The sequence below is a fragment of the Lontra canadensis genome, unplaced genomic scaffold, assembly GCF_010015895.1.
Source record: "Lontra canadensis isolate GAN:19392208 unplaced genomic scaffold, GSC_riverotter_1.0 scaffold53, whole genome shotgun sequence".
Lineage (NCBI taxonomy): Eukaryota > Metazoa > Chordata > Mammalia > Carnivora > Mustelidae > Lontra > Lontra canadensis.
Window position 1 is genome coordinate 13512527 of NW_022631047.1, and position 22963 is coordinate 13535489.

General features: G+C 45.7%; 1 protein-coding gene across 8 annotated transcripts in view; it reads right to left on the minus strand.

Annotated features, from left to right (window-relative positions):
* SLC6A13 (solute carrier family 6 member 13) overlaps positions 1–20812 on the minus strand; it is a 39083-nt gene extending 18271 nt beyond the window's left edge. The window contains exons 1-4 of one of the 8 annotated variants that reach the window (XM_032874915.1): positions 20690–20812; positions 15717–15923; positions 3397–3531; positions 214–354 (exon numbers count right to left, since the gene is read on the minus strand). In XM_032874915.1, the coding sequence (XP_032730806.1) occupies positions 214–354; positions 3397–3531; positions 15717–15918 (478 nt within the window). In that variant the 5' untranslated portion in view covers positions 15919–15923; positions 20690–20812. The other 7 variants (XM_032874908.1, XM_032874916.1, XM_032874910.1 and 4 more) reach the window with 7 other exon arrangements.
* Positions 20813–22963: the final 2151 nt, after the last annotated feature.

Sequence of the window (22963 nt, forward strand, 5' to 3'; positions counted from 1 at the left end):
ACCGTTTTTTTTAGTGTGTGACATTTTGCCTGTGATGCTGGTGAATTCTCACGCTGATCTTTGATACAAGATTTCTGTGACCTACTTGGCGGGTTATCTAGAATGTCCCAAGTTAAGGTTGGCGATGGGGTGCCGGGGATATACGGATAATCCCAGTCGTGGTTTATGTGGCTGAGCGGCAAGAGGAAGGGGACTCGCCAGGGATGACCTTACCTGTATTCCACTCGTGGTGGCAGCTTCCCCAGGGAAGGTCGATGGTGAAGCTGCTGAAGAGGTAGAAGAGGGCCCAGGCCAGGACAATAATGTAGTAGATGTTCAGGAGGACGACAATCATCTGGGAGGCATATCCAATGCCTGCAGGGGAAAACTGCAGAATTGGGCTAGGGACCGTGGACAGAGTTCTCACACGCCCCCCATCCCAGTTCAGGAGGGGGTTTGCTCTCCACTGTCAGAGCCTAAGATAGCACTGGGCCCAGGCGCCCGACTCTCTCCTCTGCCTCCCTGGCAGGTGACAAGGGGCTTTTCTCCCTGCCTTCTGTTGGTTGCCCTCTACCCTGGCTCCCTGTGTCCTTCCATCTTTATCGGTTCTGAAAATTCACTGATTTGTTTTTTAAATGTTAAGACTAACTTGAAGATTCCAATAGTAAATATTCCCTGGAATTAAGTTGATGTCTTTTTGAAATATAAAAATACATGTTAAGAGCAGGAACAGGGGCGCCTAACTGGCTCAGTCCATAGAACATGCAACTGCTGATCTCAGGGTTGTGAGTTCAAGCCCCACATTTGGCATAGAGCTTACTTGAAAAAAAAAAAAAAGTGCAGGTATAGACAATTCACATGGGAGAAAATACTAGATCCTCCCTAATATTTGCAGGTGTGCAAAAGGAAATGATGGTGAGGTACCATTCTGCATAGATAGCCATAGTGAAATTTTTTACAAATTATGTAACGCAGTGATTTCCAAATTTGTCCACATATTAGAATTACCTGGGAATATTTTTAAAAATTTCAAAGCCCAAACCATACCTGAGACCAATTAAATCACAATCTTTGGGGGCAGGGCATAAGCCTCAGGATATTTTGAAGGTCCCCAGGTGACTCCAATGTGAAGACAAGTTGGGGAACCGCAAATACCCAGAGTCGTGAAAGATACGGGGGAAAGGTGCTTACTTGAGTATAATGACATGGCAAATCAGTATAACACTTGCATAGGGCAATTTAATAAGCCAGATCAAGAGACATCAACTTGATTGTCCATTTGATCCAGTGATCCTAATCCTGGAAATTTATCCCAATGAAATAATTTAAAAAAAAAGAGAGACAAAACTATCTTAACAAATACACACGACAGCAGAATATAACAGCTTTATAAGTAATTGAAAATAAACCAAAAGCCCAAAACAGAGAACTGTTAAGTAAATTATTATATATCCACTCCATTGAAGTTTATGCAATCATTAAATTATTGTTATATAGAAAATGGAAAATAAGGGTGCCTGGGTGGCTCAGTTGGTTAAGCATCCCAACTCTTGATTTCGGCTCAGGTCATGATCTCAGAGTCATGACAGGGTCATTAGATGGACCCCTGAATCATCAGCCTCCACACTGGCTGTAGAGCCTGTTGAAGATTCTCTCTTTCAGGGGTGCCTGGGTGGCTCAGTGGGTTGAGCCTCTGCTCAGGTCATGATCCCGGGGTCCTGGGATTGAGCCCTGCATCAGGCTCTCTGCTTAGCAGGGAGCCTGCTTCCCCCCCTCTCTCTGCCAGCCTCTCTGACGACTTGTGATCTTCTCTCCCTCTGTGTCAAGTAAATAAATAAAATCCTTAAAAAAAAAAAATTCTCAAAAGATTCTCTTTCCCTCTCCCTCTGCCCCTCCCCTACCCTCTGTCTCTAAAAAAAAAGAAAGAATGAAAGGAAAGAAAGAAGGAAGGAAGGGAGGGAGGGAGGGAAGAAGTGAGGGAGAGGGTGATAGGAAGGAAGGAAAAGAAAGGAAGGAAGAGAAAGAAAGGGGGGGAGGGAGGGAGGGAAAGAAAGAAAATGGAAAATAACACTAATTGGAAAGTGGGGACATAAACTGTGTATATCCTGGATTAATAGATATGTAAGCTCTATACAGAGAAAGAATGAATGAAATGAATTCCTAAAACTGGAAACAACACAAATGTTTTAAGGTGGGTGATGGTTAAATGAACTGTGGTATGTCCATACCATGGAATACTACTCAGCAATAAAGAAGAATGAACTCTTTATACAAGAACCTGGATGGATCTCAAGGGTACTGTACTGACTAAAAAAATCTAATCTCAAAAGGTAAAGACTGCACAATTCCATTTATGTAACATTCTCAAAATGACAGAATTATAGAGATAGAGAACAAATCGGTGGTTTCCAGGGACTAGGGATGGGGCAAGAAGGGGCAGGTGTGACTACAAAGAAGTAGCATGACAGAGACCTTTGTGATAATGGGACAGTCTGTATATTGATTGTGGTGATGGTTAAATAAATCTACATGTGATAAAAATAACAATTACACACACACACATACACACTAATGAGTGCATGGAAAACTGGGGAAATTTGAATAAGGTCTGTGGATAGTGCCAAATATCAATTTCCAGGTTATGATTTTTTTTATAGTTAAGTAAGACATTACCATTGGGGAAAACTGGGTGAAGGGTACATGTGACCTCTCTCTACTAGTTCGACAATTTTCTCTGATATATAATTATTTCAAAATAGAAACTTAAAGAAAATCCTATATAGAGAGAAATATTGAAATAAAACACCCTAAACTTTAAATAGCTATTTTGTCGAGAAAGCAGAATTGTTACTGGTATCTTTTTGTCATTTAAAATTGTCTTTTTAGTCCTCCTGGGTGGCTCAGTCATTAAGCGTCTGCCTTCAGTTCAGGTCATGATCCCAGGGTCCTCAGATGGAGCCCTGCATCAAGCTCCCTGCTTGGCGGGAAACCTGCTTCTCCCTCACCCACTCCCCCTGCTTGTGTTCCCTATCTCGCTGTGTCTTTCTCTTTCAAATAAATAAATAAAATCTTTTAAATAAATAAATATAAATAAACTAAAATTCTCTTTTTAAATGTCTTGCAATTAATTAAACATTTTGAAAAAATACAAAATCATTTGTTATACATTTGTAAAATATATAGCTAAAAGAGCTTTGCACTCTACTTATTTAATCTGAAATCTTTTTCTCCATCCTCAGCCCCATCTTCTCCATTCTCTGATAAATCAGTGCAGCATTGGGCCTACAAGTGGAGGGTTTAACATAAAGACAGAGAGTATTAGGTCAACCAGCACTGCTACCAAAGCACTCAGTCATCCCAAATAAGGTTTGTAACCATGTATGCAGATATCCTGGAATCAGGCACGAGGCTACTCACCCTCAAAGATGGGGCAAATCTTCCTCCAGGCTGTGACGCCTCCCTGGCTAGTGTACTGGCCCAGCGCTGTCTCCAAGAGGAAGACAGGAATGCCACAGGTAAAGAGGAAGATGAGGTAGGGGATGAAAAAGGCACCTGTGGGTCGGAAACAGGTTTTCCATTACCTGGCACTAGCCTCCTTGTGGTCCACATTCATCTCCTCCCATTACCACCCCACACTGCCAGTCAGAATACCCAGGGGTGTGAGACATGCAAAACTGTGGGGGGACATTCCTCCAGATATCTGGAACCATAGCAGAGATCAAGAGTCACCAAGTTACCTGACCAGCCCTTTCTTTCACTCTGAAAGTTTCAATCTATACCTACCAGGATCTGCTCCCCATCAAACATCAATTATGATTTCAATTATCCATAACTGTGCCAATAGCAAGGAGCTCATTGAATAATGGACATCCCAGAACATTAACATAGCCCACAGACTATAATTCTTTTCAAGGAAATTACTGTTTTGAATGCTAGATAGAGACTTGAAGCAGTTTGAAATCAGATTTCCCTCTAGTAATCCTTTCTGCTTCAGTTTTCACAATCCTTTCTGCTCGGCTTTCTGCTGAGACAAGAGTACTGATGCTGGAAGTGCTGATGCTGGAAATGCTGGCATTTTCTCCACTGTAAACCTCTGTCTACTGCCAAGGTAGGCAGAGGAGTTCACGGAGTACCAGAGAAAAGAGAACCGTGCAGAGAGGGAGATCCAAATATCTGCAGGGTGTCCACTTCGAGCTTTCAACTGAGGGGTGGTCCAATAAAAAATAAGTACATATGTCTGAGGAAACTACCCAAGGTAAGGGAAAGAACCAGTTCAAAAGATGGAGAGTAATGACGCTCACACAGGGCTGGGAGAAGGGCGGGGAGAAGGGCTGACTCCCACCAGCCAGACTGGAGAGTCCCAGAATTCACAAGGCATTGGAAAGAGAAGGCACTTCCACTGAAATGGAGAATAATTAGCCCTAGATTGAGCACAACTCTGGTTCTGTATAACAAATCTTGGAAGCAACCCCTGAAAGTATCAAATAACTTCACTAGCTCCAAACAAAGCTCAAGAATATTTGTATTCTCCCCTGGGGGTCTCAGTCATTAAGCGTCTGCCTCCCACTCAAGTCATGATCCCAGGGTCCTGGGATGGAACCCCGCATGGGGCTACCTGCTCAGCGGAAAGCCTGCTTCTCCCTCTCCCCCTCCCCCTGCGTGTGTCCTCTCTCTCATTGCGTCTCTCTCTGTCAAATAAATAATAAAACCTTTTTTAAAAAGAATATTTATAGAAATATAAAAATACTCAGCAGCCAATAAAGCAAAAATCACCAGGTCTGGTGTCCAATCAAAAATTATCAGGAAAGGGGAGCCTGGGTGGCTCAATTGGTTGAACATCTAACTCTTGATTTTGGCTCAGGTCAAAATCTCAGGGTCATGGGATTGAGCCCCATGTTGGGCTCCACACTCAGCACACAGTCTGCTTGTCCCTCTCCCTCTGCTCCTCCCTGCACTCACTCACTCTCACTCTCACAAATAAATAAATAAAAACTTTTGTAAAAATTACCAGGAAAACAAGCAGAAAAATGTCACTTATAACGAGCAGGTAAATCAATTGATGAACCCAACCCATACTTAAACCGATGTTAGAATAAGCAGATATGGACGCTAGCATGTTTATTATAATTGTGTTCCATATAGTCAAAATGTTAGACAGAGATGTGAAAGATACCGAAAACACCCAAGTCAAATGTCTAGAGATGAAAACCACTGGGGCACCTGGCTCGTTCAGCCCATAGAACATGCGACTCTCAGTCTCGGGGTTGTGAGCTGAAGCCCCACGTTGGGCAAGGAGCCTACTTAAAAAAAAAAAAAAATTAGAGATGAAAACCACAATGTGTGAGATGAAAAATAAATTGGATGGGATTAGTGGCAAATTAACAGCAGAAGAAAAGATTAGTGAACTTGAACCACAGAGTAGAAACTATCCAAAATAAAACAAAAAAGAGGTTAAAAGAAAAATGTGTCAGTGAGCTATGAAGCAATTTCAAAAAGTCTGATATACTAGCATCTGGAGTCCCTGAAGAGATAAAAGATGGGGAGGGAGGGTCAGAAAAAAATTTGAAGAAATAATGGGTGAAATTTTTCCAAATGTGATGAAAACTATAAATCCACATATTCAAGAAGCTATATGAGCCTCAAGGTAAGAAGCATAAAAAACACTATAAGAAGGCACATCATAATCAAGTTATTTAAACCAGTGACTAAGAGTTTTTTAGAGGAAATCTTAACAGCAACCAGAGAGGGACAACTGGGTGGCTCAGTCAGTTAAGCGTCTGCCTTCAGCTCAGGTAGGTCATGATCCCAGAGTCCTGGGATCGAGTCCCACATTGGGCTCCTTGCTCAGTGGGGAGCCTGCTTCTCCTTCTGCCTGCTGCTTCTTCTACTTGTGTTCTCTCTCTCTCTGACAAATAAATAAATAAAATCTTAAAAAATAGAAATAAAATTATGGGGTGCCTGGATGTCTCAGTGGGTTAAAGCCTCTGCCTTTGGCTCAAGTTATGATCCCAGGGTCATGGGATTGAGCCCCACATGGGGCTCTCTGCTCAGCAGAGAGTCTGATTATCTTCCTCTCTCTGCCTGCCTCTCTGCCTACTTGTGATCTCTGTCAAATAAATAAATAAAATCTTTAAAAAAAATAAAATTAATCAGAGAAAAAAGGACACATATACACAGAGAAACAAAGATAGGATGACCTCAAATTTCTCACTGAAAACAATGCAAACGAGAAGACAGCAATAAGAGGGCACATTAGTTCCAGTACTGAAGGAAAGAAGAAACTTTTAGCTAGACTCCCAATAAAAATACTGTTCAAAAACTAAAGTGAAGTAATGCTTCTTAAGACGAGCAAAACCTGAAAGAATCCATCCCTAGAAGACCCGCACGATAATAAAGGTTAAAGAAAGACCTTCAGGCAGAGGGGAATATGATGCTACACAAAAGAACAAAGAATGTTAGAAACGGTAACTGCATACATAGATAAATATCTAAGAATTTTCTCTTATCACCCAAATCTCTTTGAAAGATGACTGACTAGTTACACAATACGAGGTGGAGTTTATAACACATGAAAAAGTAAAATGTGTAGCAAAGAGCACAGAAGTCAAGAGGAGAGAGATGGAAATATATTATTGTAAGGTTCTTGCATGTAAAGCAATAGAATATCACGTGAAGGTGAACTGTGATAAATTAAAGATGCATGCCACAAAATAAAATCTTTAAAAAAAAAAAAAGGGTGCCTGGGTGGCTCAGTGGGTTAAAGCCTCTGCCTTCGGCTCAGGTCATGATCTCAGGGTCCTGGGATCGAGTCCCGCATGGGGCTCTCTGCTTGGTGGGGAGCCTGCTTCCTCCTCTCTCTCTGCCGCCTCTCTGCCTACTTGTGATCTCTCTGTTAAATAAATAAATAAATATCTAAAAAAAAAAAAAAGATGCATGCCACAAAACCTAAAACAATCATTCAGGGGCGTCTCAGTGGCTCAGTTGGTTAAGTGTCTGCCTTAGGCTCAAGTCACAATCTCAGGGTCCTAGGATGGAGTCCCACATGCTGAGCAGGGAGCCTGGTTCTCCCTCTGCATCTGCCCCCTCCCCCATTTGTGCGCATGCGCGGCTCTCTCTCTCTCTCTCACAAATAAATAAAGTCTTTTCAAAAAATAAAATAAAACCATCATTCAACTAACATAACAAAGACTTGTGGCTAATAAGCCATCAAAGGAAGAAAGCCAACAATGAAATAATAAAAAATAACCAATTAATTCAAAAGAAAGCAGAAAAATAGGAAAAGGGGAACAAAGAACTGATAGGACAAATAGAAAACAAATAGTAGGGTGCCTGGGTGGCTCAGTGGGTTGGGCCTCTGCCTTCGGCTCAAGTCATGATCTCAGGGTCCTGGGATCGAGTCCCGCATCGGGCTCTCTGCTCAGTGGGGAGCCTGCTTCCCCCTCTCTCTCTGCCTGCCTCTCTGCCTACTTGTGACCTCACTCTCTCTCTCTCAAATAAATAAATAAAATCTTAAAAAAAAAAGAAAACAAATAGATAATTTATTTAAACTTAATGGGATAAAGTTAACTGATAATTACTTTAAATGTAAATAGTCTAAACAAATAAAAGGCAGAGATTGTCAGTGGGGCTTCAAAACAAAAACTAGCAAGACTCTGCTATATGTTGCTTAAAAGAAATGCACTTTAAGTATCAAGACCTGAAAAGAAGGAAATCCTGCCTGTTGAGATAGGGTAGATGGACCTTGAGGACATTGTTTGCAGGGAGAGAATAAGAAACAGTATGTTCAAGGGATGCAGCATTCCCCACCTGCTGGCTGGGATGGCAAGAGAACTTGGCTCTCCTCTGCCTTTGGCCTCTAACTTCCTGGGGAACCTAAGCAAGTGTCCTTTCTCCTTTGTGTTTCTCATTAGCAAAGCGAGGAGTAGAGGAGTGATGTCAGGTCCCTTCTGGACTTCACATCCCAGCTTTGTCATCATCCAGGGTCCCTTTGCTCATGTCCCAGTCCCAAACCAGTAACCACAGACCACAGCACCAGAGGCCTCAGCCACCATGAGCTCAGGACTCCAGCAAAACCTGTATGTTCTCAGTTATATGCGGACCTGAAAAGGCCAAATTTGGGGACACCTGGCTGACTCAGTTGGAAAAGCTCGTGATTTGTAATCTCAGAGTTGTGAGTTCAAGCCCTACATTGGGTGAGGAGATTACTAAAACAAACAAACTTTTAAAAAATTTTTAAAAAGCCCCAATCTGTGGAATTAAAAGGTAGAACGGTGATTGCCAGAGGTTCAGGGATGGGGGAAATGAGGAGATAAACTTGCACCTATAAAATGAATAAGCTCTGGCAATCTAATGTATACAGCAGTGTGCCTATAGTGAACAACACCATATCATATACTTGAAAGCTGTTAAGAAACTAGATCTTAAGTGTTATCACCAAGAAAAGATAATTATGGGAGGAAATGGAAGTGTCAAATAACCTGATTGTGGTAATCATTTCACAGTAGATAACACAGATTGAATCATCACATTGTACACCTTAAACTTAATATATGTCGTGTCAATAATATCTCAATAAAACTGGAAAGACGTTAAAAAAAAAAAAAACCAAGCCACGTCTGTGGTTTTACTCTGATAGGGCAGCAAAGGTAAGAGAGGTGGGAGAAAGGGACAGGAGGGAACTTGAGGGAGTCATGAATACAATACAAGTTCATTATCTTGATTGTGGCAATCGTTTCATAGGTGTATCATGTCAAAAGTTATCAAACTGTACACTTTAAATAGGCACAATTTTGTTGTAAATCAGTTATATCTTAATAAAACTGTTTGAAAATGGAAGTTAATGGGGGATAGCATTCTGCAGTCCCTCACCTTCCAAATCTCTGGTTTGTAGTCTACATGTCTATAGTCCTGCTGAGGAAAGCACCTGATTCCCACAGGGCAAAGAAATAAAGATCATAAACACCACGGCGTAATAAGTTCATAAAACAATCCAAAACTTACTGAGTAGGAAGGGAAAATTCCAGAAGAGAGAACTCAGTAGCCAATTTGAACAGTTACTGCTCAGAGTTGAAAACATGGCAGAAAAAGAAAGAGAGCAGAGAGAGATAGAAAGACAGAAAGAGAATTTTCAGCCCAATTCAAGCCCCTCCTCCCCACCTTTATGCTACCTGATCTTTCCCAATAATCTGAGCCAATGTTTAACCACGGAGGGTTCCATGGTCAGCTCTGCTCCCCTAGTCTTCTGCTTCTTGGAGCACGTGGGCAGCTGGCCACAAGGGGCAAGGTCCACACTTGACAAGCTGAGCCACTGGTCCTACAAGGGGAAGGGGTCAGGGGAGTGATGGGCCCCAGAGGGACCCGGGTGCAGACTTGGGGTTCCTATGGAGCCCCCGGTCTCTTTCCCTACCCAAGCCCCGGTCACCATGATTAGAAGATGGAGCTAGTCCTAGAGATGGAGGAGGGACCTCAGTGATCTGCTCCCCCATCCCGGCAGGTTAGTCTCCTTCCCCAAATTCTGAAGGGTCCTGGCATGCTTCCCTGTGAGATGGGGGAAGCCCCATGTCCAACCTAGAAAGGAATCATTCTGCAGGCCACTCTTCTCCAAAGGAACCCATTCTGTGGTGTCTTCTGTAATATTCCAGCAAATATTTAAAAAGCCTAAACTGATCAGATTCTACCCAGTGGTGAGCATCAATGAGCCGTTACGTGCCAGAAGCAACACTATTCTGACCACTGCTGGGAGCCGAGTCATTAACTGACAGTGGTAACAAACCATCACACACTACTAAAATCACAATCGTTATTCTTATATGGAGAAAAAAGCACTCCTCATTTCCCTTTGTTCTTTATACTAACAAGCAGCATCAAGGCGATCAGTCCTCCCAGAGGCCAGGTACTATTTAATCCTCCTTGCCCTGGTGTCCCTATGACCTCTGTCCCTGTGGTCTAGGGCTGCCCTCCCTCCATAGCCTGCTGCTCTAAGATCCCTATTCCTAGAAATCCAGCTGTGGGGCATTCTGTTGTAGCAGCATGTGGGGTGTCCAGGCATTCCAGTGTTGGAGGAACTTGGTCAGCCAGCAGCCAGAGTCCAGGGAGCTAGGGAGAGCTCAGCTGAAGCCCCATGAAGAATTCGGGTATCTGGGGACTGAAGATCAGAAGGGAGGAGGGCTTGGAGGGGGACAAGGATCAAGGAAGCATCTGTCTTCACACAAGATGACCTCCAGCTGGTGTTCTATGACTAGCAAAAACCAATGATTCCTTGCACGAGTGACCTCGGCCCCTGGTTTTCAGCAACTTGACTTAGAAATTAAGTATAGGGGCACCTGGCTTGCTCAGTCGGAGGAGCGTATGGCTCTCTTGATCTTGGTCAGGGTCATTAAGTTCAAGCCCCACACTGGGTGTAGAGACGACTTAAAAATAAAATCGTAAAAATAAATACAAAAATCAATTTTTTCTAAAAAATAAATTCAGCATAAAATGGTTGGCAGATGATGTTTTTGACTGGGCTGAGACTGGTGGGCAAGTAATTTACATTCCCTCCTGGCAGATTTGAATCCTCTTACCAAAACCCTGTCCTACCACCTTCCCCCCGGCATCACGCCTTTTGGGTTCTCTGGAAAATTCTCATCCCCATGGTTAGAGCTTTAGGGGACAGGCCTCGGTGGGAGGTCATGTTTGCATTTCCCTCCAGGGGGCTAAGGGTGGAGAGCAGGAGAGCTAGTTCAAATGTTCAACGTCTTCCCAGGCAGGAGACCCAGCCCCAGCACCGGCACCGCTGGCTGCACAGGGCACACTGTCATTTCTCTTTAGCACTCACACTGGCTCCCTCCTAACCAGGAGGGAGAACACACAGCAGACATGTACTCTGTCCACTCCCGAGTTTTGCCCAAATAACCCATACTTCCTATTTCTAATTCTCTTCTGCCCCCATTACCTCGAACCCACTGCAAGCAGAAGCAGTCACTGCCCCGGCCTCCCGGAGCGACCGTTCCTACAAGGTCACCAACAAATGGCCCCCATGCCACCAAAGCCAACACTCCAGTCTCCTCCGTAACTTTCTTGACCTTTCTGCAGCATCTGATGTCGTTGTCCTTCCGGCCTCTCTGACCTCATCACTTTCCTTGCCTCCCAAAACACTTCACTGTCCTAGTGGTCGTCCTTCTGCACTGCTGTCTCCTTATCTGCCCCCTGCTCTTCCCTCCCCTTCCCCCATTCCTTGTTCTCTCTTCTCACCATGAAAGGGCTAATCACCCACCGATTTATATCTCCCATCCGCAACTCCCTCAGACTCCAGACTTCTGTGTTTTACTGCCTAGTGGACAGCTCCCCTTGGATAACTAAGAGATAGCTCAAGTCAGTGTTCCCAAAATGCAACTCCTTATTTTCTTCTGAACACCTTCTCCTTTCATGGTCTTCCACATCACAGCGGAGGGCTCGTCCTTCCTCCCCAGTGCTCAAACTGTAGCTCTTGGGACTGCTGAGACCAGAAAGCATCAGTGGGGGTGACAAGAAGTGTCTGATTCTGCCTACATCATGGGTGGGGGGGGTCTCCAGTCCCAAGCGTTCTGGGTGTTGAGGAACTCAGTCTGTCAGCAGCCAGGATGTAGAGAACCCAGCTGAAGGTTCATGTTCAGAAGCACCCAGAATCTGGGTAGTTAGGTAGATTTGAGGGTTGGGGGGGCGGGGGAGGAATCAAGAATGACTCTAACATTTTCAGCCTTGTAACTGGCCTCCTTCTTTCCTGACTCCTATACACTCCGTTCCCAACAGCAGCCAAAGAGATTCTTTCAAAATGTAAGATCAATGGAGTACCTGGTTGGCTCAGTAGGTTAAGTGTCTGCCTTCGGCTCAGATCCCAGGGTGCTGGGATCGAGCCCCATGGCAGGCTCCCTGCTCCGTGGGGAGTCTTCTTCTCCCCCTCCCTCTCCCCCTTTCCTCCCCTGCCCCTCCCCACTTGTGCTGTCTGCTCTTCCCGGTGCTCTCTCTCTCCCTCTCAAATAAATAAAATCTTTTTAAAAATAATAAAATGAAGATCATGTCACTCCTGCTCAAAATCCTGCTCTGAATCCCCACGTCACTAGAGCAACAGCCAAAGTCTCAAAGTAACGGACAAGGACCTCCCCGATCTGCCACTCCCGTCCCATTTACTTCTCTGACCCCAGCTTCTATCTACTCCCCTCCTCACAACTCCTCAAACCAACCAGTCAGCCTCTTGCTTTATGACTCTTAAATCTTGTGTGTCCTCTGCTCGGAGCACTTTTACCCTCAATAGCCACACAGCCAACTCTCTCACTCCTGGCAAACTTTGGCTCACATGTTCTCAGTGCCCCCTCCCCTCCACCCCTCCCACACACTCCTGATCCCCTTACCCAGCTCTCCTTGGTCTTTTTCCATAGCACCCCTTAACTTCTGATATACTGTATAATTTTCCCATTTAGTATGTTTCTCGTCTGTTTCCCTCCTCTAGAATGTAAGCTCCACAAGGACAGGGAATTGTTCTGTTCTCTTTATACACGGATGCCAACAATGTAGAAGAATTCTGGGCGAATGGAATGTAGCCAGTAATTGCTTTAAATGACATGGTTAGGGTCAGGGCTTGTGTGAGCTGTGTGCTGGGATGGATGGCTGAGACTGGAGATTCTAGAAAGACATTAGGGGTAGGCTGGCCCCAGGTTTTGGACAGCAGAGAAGGTGTTCACCAAGTAGATGGCTGAGGCAGGCAAGGCTCCCATCCATCTCCCTGAAGAGCCTACTAGCTGCTTTTGATTTGAGATGGGCTTCTTTCTATTACTTTCTCAGCTTCTCTGGTTTTTGACTATAGTGTTTCGCTGTTCTCCTGCTTTTTTTCTCTCTCTCTCTTTTTTTTTTTTTAGTTTCACCTGCTTTTCTATCATATTCTTGCCTCAGCCCTTTCTCTGCTTGGGAAGTCACTTCAAATTGGGATCCACCAGATGTTAAAGCTGGAAGGAACCAGAGAAGACTGTCAGTATTTTAAGTTTGGAACAAAAAATATGTTTTGGGGACTTTTTCATTCCTGACCTCATCACTGAACAAATATGGATAAAAAGTGCCTACCTAACTTATTTTCCCGCTCTGCCCCAAGTCCCAAAGGGGCTGTTTAAGGCTGGGAAGTTGAAGAAAGGGCCCGGAAGCAGGCTGATAGGGTCCATTACCTGAGCACGGTTCACCCCATTGTACCCCCAGCATCTTTCTCCAGAACTTGCTCAAAACATTCCTCTCATCCCCTAGGAGTCCCCAGGGATCCCTAGTTGGAGAATCATGGGTTTAAGCAAAATCACTACACCAGGAGGAAGAAGGGTGGAATCCATGTAAGTAGTCTCCATTCTCCTCACCTTCCTGCCCCACACGGGTAACAAAGGGTCCTGTCAGAAAAAGGCATCAGTCTGCTCCTTGCCAGACAAGGGGGTGAGAAGAGCAAGTGTTAGAGCCCATTCCCTGTAGAAACTTGCTTTCCCTGGAAGGCGAGGGGAGCTGAATGATGACAGGAAGGTTAAACCACGAGGAGCACCACAAAACAGGCCTGTCCGTCTAATGACCCCACACATCCTAGGTGAGTCCCCCTTACCTTGGCAAAGGAGGCTTTCCATTAATTCACCCAGTGGCCCTGGATGACTCATGCCCTTCAGAGCAAACCTGAGCATCAGCCTCTAGCTCCAAAGCCCCTCAAAACACTTCCCTCCAGCTGCTGTCGTCCATCAAGGAAAAGACGAGTCCTAAGGCCCTACGTTTGATCAAGGGAAGAGACTGTGGGTGGCAGTGTTAGGGATTAAACAGTTTGACTGGACCCAGGACCCAGAAAAGGTCTCTCCACTCCCAGTCAGAATCAGCACCGCTGGAAGGCCGGCTCTATCCAGGGAGGAAGCTGCCAATAAGCCGTCACACCCACCCCCTTCCCTCACAAGCCCATGGCAAGAACCAAGGGCCCCCCATACCCTTCCTGGGCCTGCATTTCCACCCAAGACAGCAACACTCTCTCCCGGGCCTGCACGCACTTACCACAGAGCTCTGAGGCAGAGCTCAGATCCAAACACTGCCAGACAAGCTCCCCTCAACGGGGTGAGCCCACACTCTGCCCCCCCTCACCACACACACACACACATACACACACACATACACACACACACACACACACACACACACACTGCTCCTGGTCACAGCTCCCTTTGCTTCCCCTTCCTCAGCCCAGTGGTTTTGCACCAGAAATCACTGGAAATCACTCCCTCCCACCTCTTCGTGCCACTCCCGCTAATTCCCAGGCCAACCCTTACCCAATTCCAGAGAGGCTTGGGGAAAGCCGCTCACCTCCTAATCTTCCTGCCATGTGAGGAGCTAAGCTGGTTACTAGGCTCCAGATACAGAGCCCCAAAGCCCAGCTTAGCCTCCAGACTCCTCCTCCGCCCTGGACCAGCCTTGTCCCTCCACCCAGCTCACTGAAGGGAGGCAGGTGGAGTGTCCAAGGCTGGGTTCGAGTGGGAAGACCTCCTTTCTTCCCTCACACAAAGCATGGAACAAAGTCCTGTGATTTCAGGCTGCTGGCCAGAAATCCCCAGGGGGGAGAAAGGACATATCAGCCCATTCCTGCCCTCTGGAAACATACAAGTTAACTTCCAACTCCAAGGCCAGGCCTCCAGTTGCCACGATCCTGAAAACAGTGCTCCAAGGCTTCAGAGGGCCAAGCCAGCCCTCCCACCTCCCCTGTCCAAAACCACTGGGAGGCGGAGCTCCATGCATTTTGGAGGATCTGACTCCCCAGGAAAAGGACAGGTGTTACGTTAGGGCACCCGCCAATCCTGTGGCCCACAGAATAACCACGGCCCTCAGCATTTCTCCACGTGACCTACCTCGCCATTGCCCCTTCCTCCAGCCCAGACGTCCAAACTGGATCTGGGGAGCCCCAACACCTGTACGCTTTACCCACCAACAAGGAGATCTTCTTAACCTACTGCTCACCCAGAATGCTTCAGAACCTGAGAAATCCCTCTGAGCTCTCCCACAGAGGGCTGGGATTGCCTGAAAGTGAGGTACTGGTCAGAGAATGACCACCGCTGCCGGGCAGGAGCAGAGATGCCCCCAGCGGGCTGGAACGGGGTGGGGGGAGCGAGAAGCCAAAAAGAACCTGGAGTTAATGCCACCTGCCTGCAAAGTTTGGGGGGGGATTTTGAAGGGAGAGCCGCTGGTATCAAAGGGGGTTGGGTAATGACTGCCTTTGGGAATGGCATCAGGCCAGCAGCATAGGGGAAGACACTAAGGAGTTTCAGGACCACAGGACAGTTCAGTAGCAACATCTTCTCCAACATTGCTGCCATTTATTAAGCTCCTGACCCACGTGACCGCTGATCCTTACGGCAGCTTGCAAGGCAGGTACTGCTATCTTAATTTACAGGAAGAGCCACTGAGGCTCTGAGGGGCTTAAACGACTTGCCCAAGATTACACAGAGATTAAGTAGCAGAGCCAGGGTCCAAACTCTGATCCGTCTGGTTCCAAACCTATGTTCGTACTCCTAGGGTGCCACAGCAACATAGAAAAACCCTGGGGAAAGTCACATAATCTGGCTAGGTCTCAATCTCCTAGGTCTGCAGTGTCCTTCCTGACTCGTAAGGGTCTTTCCAACTCCAGCATTTCTGTGCACCCATGGGACTCCCTAGAGGGGCAGTACGTGTGGGAGATGGAGACATCCTCCTTCCAGGGGTGGGTGGGGTGGCGCAGTGGCTCTCACCTCCCCCATTTTTGTAGCAGAGATAGGGAAACCTCCAGACGTTGCCAAGACCAATGATCTCCCCGGCCACTGACAGCACAAACTCCATCTTGTTGTTCCAGTGTCCCCTTTCCAGGGTGCCATCTTCCTTCGCCTTTTCCACGACTGGGTATGCTGGCTTTGTCTCTCCATTACTGGTTGTGTTCGAAACCCTGCTATCCATCCCACCTGGAAAAGAAGCAAAGTGTTCTGTTAACTGCTGGGAATCCTGGGAAGAAAGCCTTCCCCTTCCTTCACCAGCAGATTCCCAAGGGAATGAGTGCACTGGAAGAAAGTAGATTCCTACCCCCTTGCCTGTAGACCCGTGTTCTCCTTAGCATCTCTCATTGGTAACGGCTGAGTAACAGCTGCTGAGAATGTATCTTCCTTTCCTGTTCGGAAAGAAAGCATGGAGACCGAGGTACAGGCAGGTGTTCCACAGGGCAGGTCCTCTTGGGTGGGGGCTTATGGATATGGAAGAATTCACATGGCCCCTGGGTTATCTAAGTTCCTCTCTGCCAGCCTACGGCTCACTTTGAATGTGTTAGCATGACCTTCAGTGTCTATATTCTGTATGCTGGTAATAGTTGAAAGGACCCTCAAGGCCACCAATTTCCCTTGCAGGAATTTAGTCTAGCAAAGTAACTGTGACTGTGGGTAAAGATTTGGCATTGAAGATGTTCGTTATTTACAACAGCAAAAAATTAGAAAGTACGTAAGGTCCCAAAGCGATAGGTTAATAAATTATGGCACATACAGACACTGGAGCCTTATACTATCATCAAAAATTGTGTTGCAGAAGAAAAGGTAACGAAATGAAAGTGCTCACAATATGTGAAGCGAAAAGTTATCAAAGAGCATACACGATACCATTATGCTTGGAAATATTTCATAAAGTGTATGCATTGGAAGCTTAGGATAGACACCAAAATGGTTCTCTCTCCATGGTTGGAATATAGGAATGTTTTCCCTATTTCCATTTCCTACATTTTCATCAAAGAACATGATTTATCTTGTACTATTTAAATAAAAGCAAGTTTTTAAACAATCCTTCCCAAGGAATGAGAGAGGCTGAGGGGGTCCTGGAATTCTGCAGAAGATGGGCTGATTTTTCCAGCTATCCTTCCCTGTCTCTCAGAAGTCAACATAAAAGAAAGATGAACTATGGGCTCTTTTTTTTTTTTTTTTTGTGATGTTACACATAGGAATCTGTTACAGTAGAGAAGAAAGCATGAAATTAGTAAAGAAACACTGTGGGGCACCTGGGTGGCTCAGTGGCTTAAGCCTCTGCCTTCGGCTCAGGTCATGATCTCAGGGTCCTGGGATGGAGCCCTGCATCACATCATCGGGCTCTCTGCTCAGCAGGCAGCCTGTTTCCCCCTCTCTGCCTACTTGTGATCTCTCTCTCTAATAAATAAATAAAATATTTTTTAAAAATTTAAAAATTAAAAAAAAATAAATAAAAAAACACTGGCCCAGGGGCACCTGAGTGGCTCAATGGTTAAAGCCTCTGCCTTCGGCTCAGGTCATGATCTCAGGGTCCTGGGATCGAGTCCCTGCTTCCCCCATTCTCTCTCTGCCTGCCTCTCTGCCTACTTGTGATCTCTGTCTGTCAAATAAATAAATAAAATCTTTTTTAAAAATTTAAAATTAAAAAAAAAAAAAAGAAACACTGGTCCAAATGCTTCACTGCCCTATTCTAGACTCTTACCAGGATTAAAGATAATACTGGACATGGTTCACATTTAGTGAGCAATTACTACTAAGCGCTTTACAAATATTTGTTTCCTTTAATCCACAGCCACCTGAAAGTTAAGCAGTATTGGTTCTGCTTTGTAAATAAGGGAGATGCAGCTCAGAGAGGTTAGGTGACGTGTCTGCAGCTCTACAGCGAGATAATGGTACTGGCAGACTTGAACTGCTCTTTCCATTAAATCTCTTGATTACATTGGCTACCCAGGTTGATCAGCATGTCTCAGTAGCATCTTCTGTTAACTTCCTCCTGATTTTATACAATGGTCCCTTTTCTGGAAAAGGAGGCAAATGGGCTTTTTCATATGCCTCAGGAAAAATTCATGCTAACAGAACTTTCTCAGGGAGAGCCTCATCTTGCCCAGGCTCCCCTTTGGCTCCGCCTCCCCAGGGGGGCCACCTCAGGGATTCAGAAAGTCAAGGAACAGTAGGCACCTTCGCTCATTTGATAAATTAGGGAATAGGCTCCAGAGATCTTGAGCTAAGAAGGAGAAACCCAACCAGCTGGTCCCGAGAAAGTTCCTCAGTCCTTTCAAGAAGCTTGTCTAACGCCTCATGCTCATTCTGAGCCTCTCTTTACCATCTGATGGGAGTCTTCCAATGGGAATGCCATCTCCCTCCCTCCCTCATCCTCCCAGACCCTAGAAGAAACCGCAGGCCTCTCCTGGGTCCCCGGCCTCATGAGGGTGCCTCTCAGAGGTAGTGTGTTGCAGTTAGAAGGTCATGAGCTGGTCAGACAAGCCCAGCACAGATCTTAGCTCTGCGCCGTGCCACTCACTGTCTGACTCCGGGGAAGTGAATTAACTACTCTGAGTCTCCATTCACTCATCTGTGAAAGCAAGAAGGACTAAGTGAGGCACTAGATATATAGAAAGGAAAGCACTTCATAGAATAACAGCACTCAGATTTTTATTTTCTTTCAGTCTTGCCGAAGAGATGTTCATTGTCTCATCTCACAGAGAAGAAAGACTTTCTTTCCTCTCAGTCTAGGGTTCTCGTCCTCTAAAGCCCATGGGCCCTCAAGTCCACGACCACTGAACCTTCAGAAAGCCCAGAATATAGCATCTAGTCTTTGCACAGGCACACAGAAGTGGCAGGATCTGTTTTCTAGGAGAACCAAAAAATCCTTTGGTTGTACGAACTATGATCTTACCAACCTGTAGTCTGAGACCCAGAAACAGAAGAAAAAGAGAGAAAGAGAGAGAGAGAAGAAAATGTCACCAACCTTAGTGCGGTTGCTGCCAGAGGTCCAGTGTGGGGGGGGGGTGGGGAGAAGAATGATCTAAGGGGGAAGGGGAAGGTGCTGGCTATTTAAAGTGTGGTTCCAACTCCTCTGCTGCACTTGTAATTCTAAACTTGGCCCAGCCCACATTCCGCCTCCTGCCTGCCCCGCTCCACGTTCCCTCCCCTGAGCACCAGACAACTCACAGCCTGGGGAGTGCGAGCGCACCCTGGCAGGTCAGGCCAGTTGCTTGAGAGGCCGGGCAGCAGTCTGTCTTCCCCAGACCTCACAAACTCTTCCCTCTGGCCACCTCGGGGTCTCCCTAGAGGGATTCCGCCTTCCACCCTTTCTCTGGCTCCAGCGCTCCTATACTCCCCTCAGGAATAGGTGTTCCTTTGGTCAGGTGCTCAGTAAATTGAATGTGCATTTCTCTTAACATTCTGCAGTTTATGATTTGGTGTGGACCGTGATTAAGAATAAAGATACACGGGGGTGCCTGGGTGGCTCAGTGGGTTGAGCCTCCGCCTTCAGCTCAGGTAATGATCTCAGGGTCCTGGAATCGAGCCCCGCATCGGGATCTCTGCTCAGCGGGGAGCCTGCTTCCCCCTCTCTCTCTGCCTGCCTCTCTGCCTACTTGTGATCTCTCTCTCTCTGTCAAATAAATAAAATCTTAAAAAAAAAAAAGAATAAAGATATATACGGGCACCTGAAATTAATGTCATGTTGTGAGTCAACTATAACTCAATAAAAAAATACATTAATGGAATGAAAAAAAAATATCAGTTATCATTTTTGCAGGTTGTACCCTACTATTTATTTTTTACTTTTTGTTTTACTGGCAAAATTATAGGCATAAAATTCAATAAAGGGAGACTTTTGTCAGAAAAAAGGAATAAAAATACGTAGATTATAGAAATCTGAGAAGTCAGAAAAACTCCCTCAACACACACACACACACGCACGCACGCACAGGTGTGTGTTTTATTTTATTTTTTTGAGAGTTTTTATTTATTTTATTTTTTAATTTATTTTATTTACTTATTTGAGAGTGAGAGAGCAGGAGCTGGGAGGAGGAGCAGAGGGTGAAGCCAACTCCCCCCTGAGTAGGGAGCCCCACCAGTGGCCCAGTGCAGAGCTGGGGCTGGATCCCATGACCCTGAGATCATGACTCCAGCCCAACTCAGAGGCTTCACCAACTGAGCCACCCTGGCCTTTGGTGCACGCGCATTTGCACATTTATCTACATATGGGAAAGTCAAAACAATTAATACTAGTTCTATCTGGAGAGTAGGGTTGGGACTCGGAAATGAAACATGAAGTAAGGGACATTTTTCACTTCTGTTTTCGATTTTGTGGATTGTTAAATAATGTGCTAGTTTTGATTTTTTTTTTTTTTTAATGATTTTTAAACCAATAAAGAAAAGAAGTGCCTAGCTTAAGCCCTAAACTCATCCTAAGCGGAAGAGCTGGCTGGGAAGAAGAGGCGGCCGCTGTCCAGTCCCCGGCGTTTCGCACTCCGCGTCAGGGCGGGAGCAGAGTGGGGCGGCAGAGCACCCGCCCAACACGGAATGCCCCCTGGGGTGCATGCTGGGCCCGGATGCGCTCTGGGTGCCGAGGCCAGATGATCCTGGGCGGAGTCCCTGCTCCATCACTTTCCGTGTTGTGGCCTTCTTGCTCAAAAACCTTGTTCTCAGGCGCCTGGGTGGCTCAGTGGGTTAAGCATCCGCCTTTGGCTCAGCTCACGATCCCAGGGTCCTGGGGTGCAGCCCCACCTCAGGTTCTCTGTGGGAAGTCTGCTTTTCCTCTCCCCGTCCCCCTGCTTTCCACTCCCACTCCCCCTGCTTGTGTTCCTGCTCTCACAGTCTCTCTCGCTGTCAAATAAATAAGTAAAATATTAAAAAAAAAAAACCCTAACATTATAAAACAACAACAACACAACTTGCTTTTGAAAAATCTATAAAAAGGTGTGCCTCTTCCTTACCTTGCAGGGTTGAGTGAGGTTTCGGCAGGTAACGAGCATATGTGAAGGGCCCAGTCCATGGGTAGCAAGCCTTCGAACGGTAGCTGGTATTGATCCTTAGGAAATCATTCACAGTGAGCAGGGAAGGTTTCCTGAAGGGGATGAGATCCAGAGACCCCTGAGCAAAGCTGGGCTCAGGTCAGACAGTAAGAGTCTGGGGCTGGGGGCAGGGCTTGGGGTGGATGACTGAATGGGATACACAAAGGTGCCTGGGAGTTTCTGGTACCTGGGTGGCTCAGTCGGTTAAGCATTTGCTTTCAGCTCAGGTCATGATCCCAGGGTCATGGGATCAAACCCCACCCTTGGCTGCCAGCTCAGCTCTCTCTCTCTCTCTCAAATAAATAAATCTGAAAAAAAAAAAAAAAAAGCCCAGGGAACCTCACAGAGACAATTATTCCTGTGTTTCTGCTGCTCTTCTCTCCCCTTCTGACCATCCCTCTATCTTATTTAACTGTTAAACAAGAGACCAAAAGTGTTCTCCCAGAGAGGTTGCAAACTCATGTAAAAAACTCCATCTTCAAAGGTAATGCTGTTAACTTCTGTTTTTACTTACCATCAAGTACTACTTACTAATGACCTATTAACTGAGCTGCTAATCATTAGAAACTCTAGTATTTGTGCTCTAAAATGACCAGGTAACTGGAGTGTACTGAACCTCAGATCGATATAGGAATAGTATTCTAAGTTAGGACGCCAGACAGCCATCAGCAGTGTTGCACAGCCCCTCCTATGCCCTCTATGTGCAAAAACTAGGGTTCCCTGTTTCCAGGAAAGACTCCCAGTGACCAGGGCACCATCAGGATCAGGCTGAGTTCCTTTAGCCTTGAATTAGAGTCATTTAGAGTTGCTGCCCTTGTACAAAGGAATGTTCAGTTTTGCTTGTTGATCCTGTTGTTTTTACATAACCACTTACATTTTACCTTTTTATATTTTATTTTTTAAGTAATCTGTACACCCACCGTGGGGCTCAAACTTATATCCCCGAGACAGAGAAGCTCACTCCACTGACTGAGCCAGCCGGGCACTCCTACGTATTATCATTTTGATTGTTGTTTTGTTCCTCTCCAAATCTTTGTTATCCCCAATTTCTTTTTCTCCGTAAAGTAGGAACAGGTGCTGTAAGTCTTCTGCCCTGTTTAGGTTCACCAATTTTTAAAACATTTGAAAATCGCTGGTAAATGAGTGACAATTGCTCACAACTCCCTGTCTGGGGTTTAGCACAAATCAGGCAGGACTAGCCTTGCTTCTACTTCACTTCGCCATCAGCCTTTGCCCTCCTCGGTCAGGAAACCTGAAAATAGGGAACACTAGAGTCAGTTTTCAAAAGTTCTCACTCAAGAGGCGGTGTTGGTTCTAAGACTCGCTAGAGACTGTTAGGATAATGGAAGGATGTGGTCCTCAAACAGAAATAGAGTGAACCATGGAGAAAGCGGGCCTGGCAGTTCTCGGTTTCTAGCCCGTTGACCCCGACATATTTCAATGTCAATATGCTGTTATATACTCCCCCAGCAATTTTTTCTCTCTACTAGGAGTGGCACAAAGGTAAAAAAATTTTCGAATGAGCATGATTCATTTCAAAAAGAATATTTCTGAGCAACACCAGTTTCAACATTGGAATGAGTTAATGAAGAAAGTGGAGAGAGATCTTTAAATGAACAGAAACTGGGGCATCTGGGTGGCTCAGTTGTTAAGCGTCTGCCTTTGGCTCAGGTCATAACCCCAAGGTCCTGGGATGGAGTCCTGCATCGGGCTCCCTGCTCAGTGGGGAGTCCACTTCTCCCTCTGCCACCACCCTGCTCGTGCTTTCGCTTGCTCCCTCTTCTCTCAAGTAAATAAATAAATAAAATCTTTTTAAAACAATTAATAGGCATAGTTCTCTTTAACCACAGGGGTGAGGAACCTATTGACCTTTTTGATCTCTTTTCAAATATCTGAAAGAGAAGAAAAGAACAAGAGGAGGGGCACCTGGGTGGCTCAGTGGGTTAAAGCCTCTGCCTTCGGCTTGGGTCATGATCCCAGGGTCCTGGGATCGAGCCCCGAATCAGACTTTCTGCTCAGCGGGGAGACTGCTTCCTCCTCTCTCTCTGCCTGCCTCTCTGCCTACTTGTGATTTCTGTCTGTCAAATAAATAAATAAAATCTTTTAAAGAAAAAAAGAAAAGAACAAGTGGAATCAACTACACAAATTACAGTTTTGCTAAAACTGGAACAATTCAAGCCACAAAGTGAATAAGGA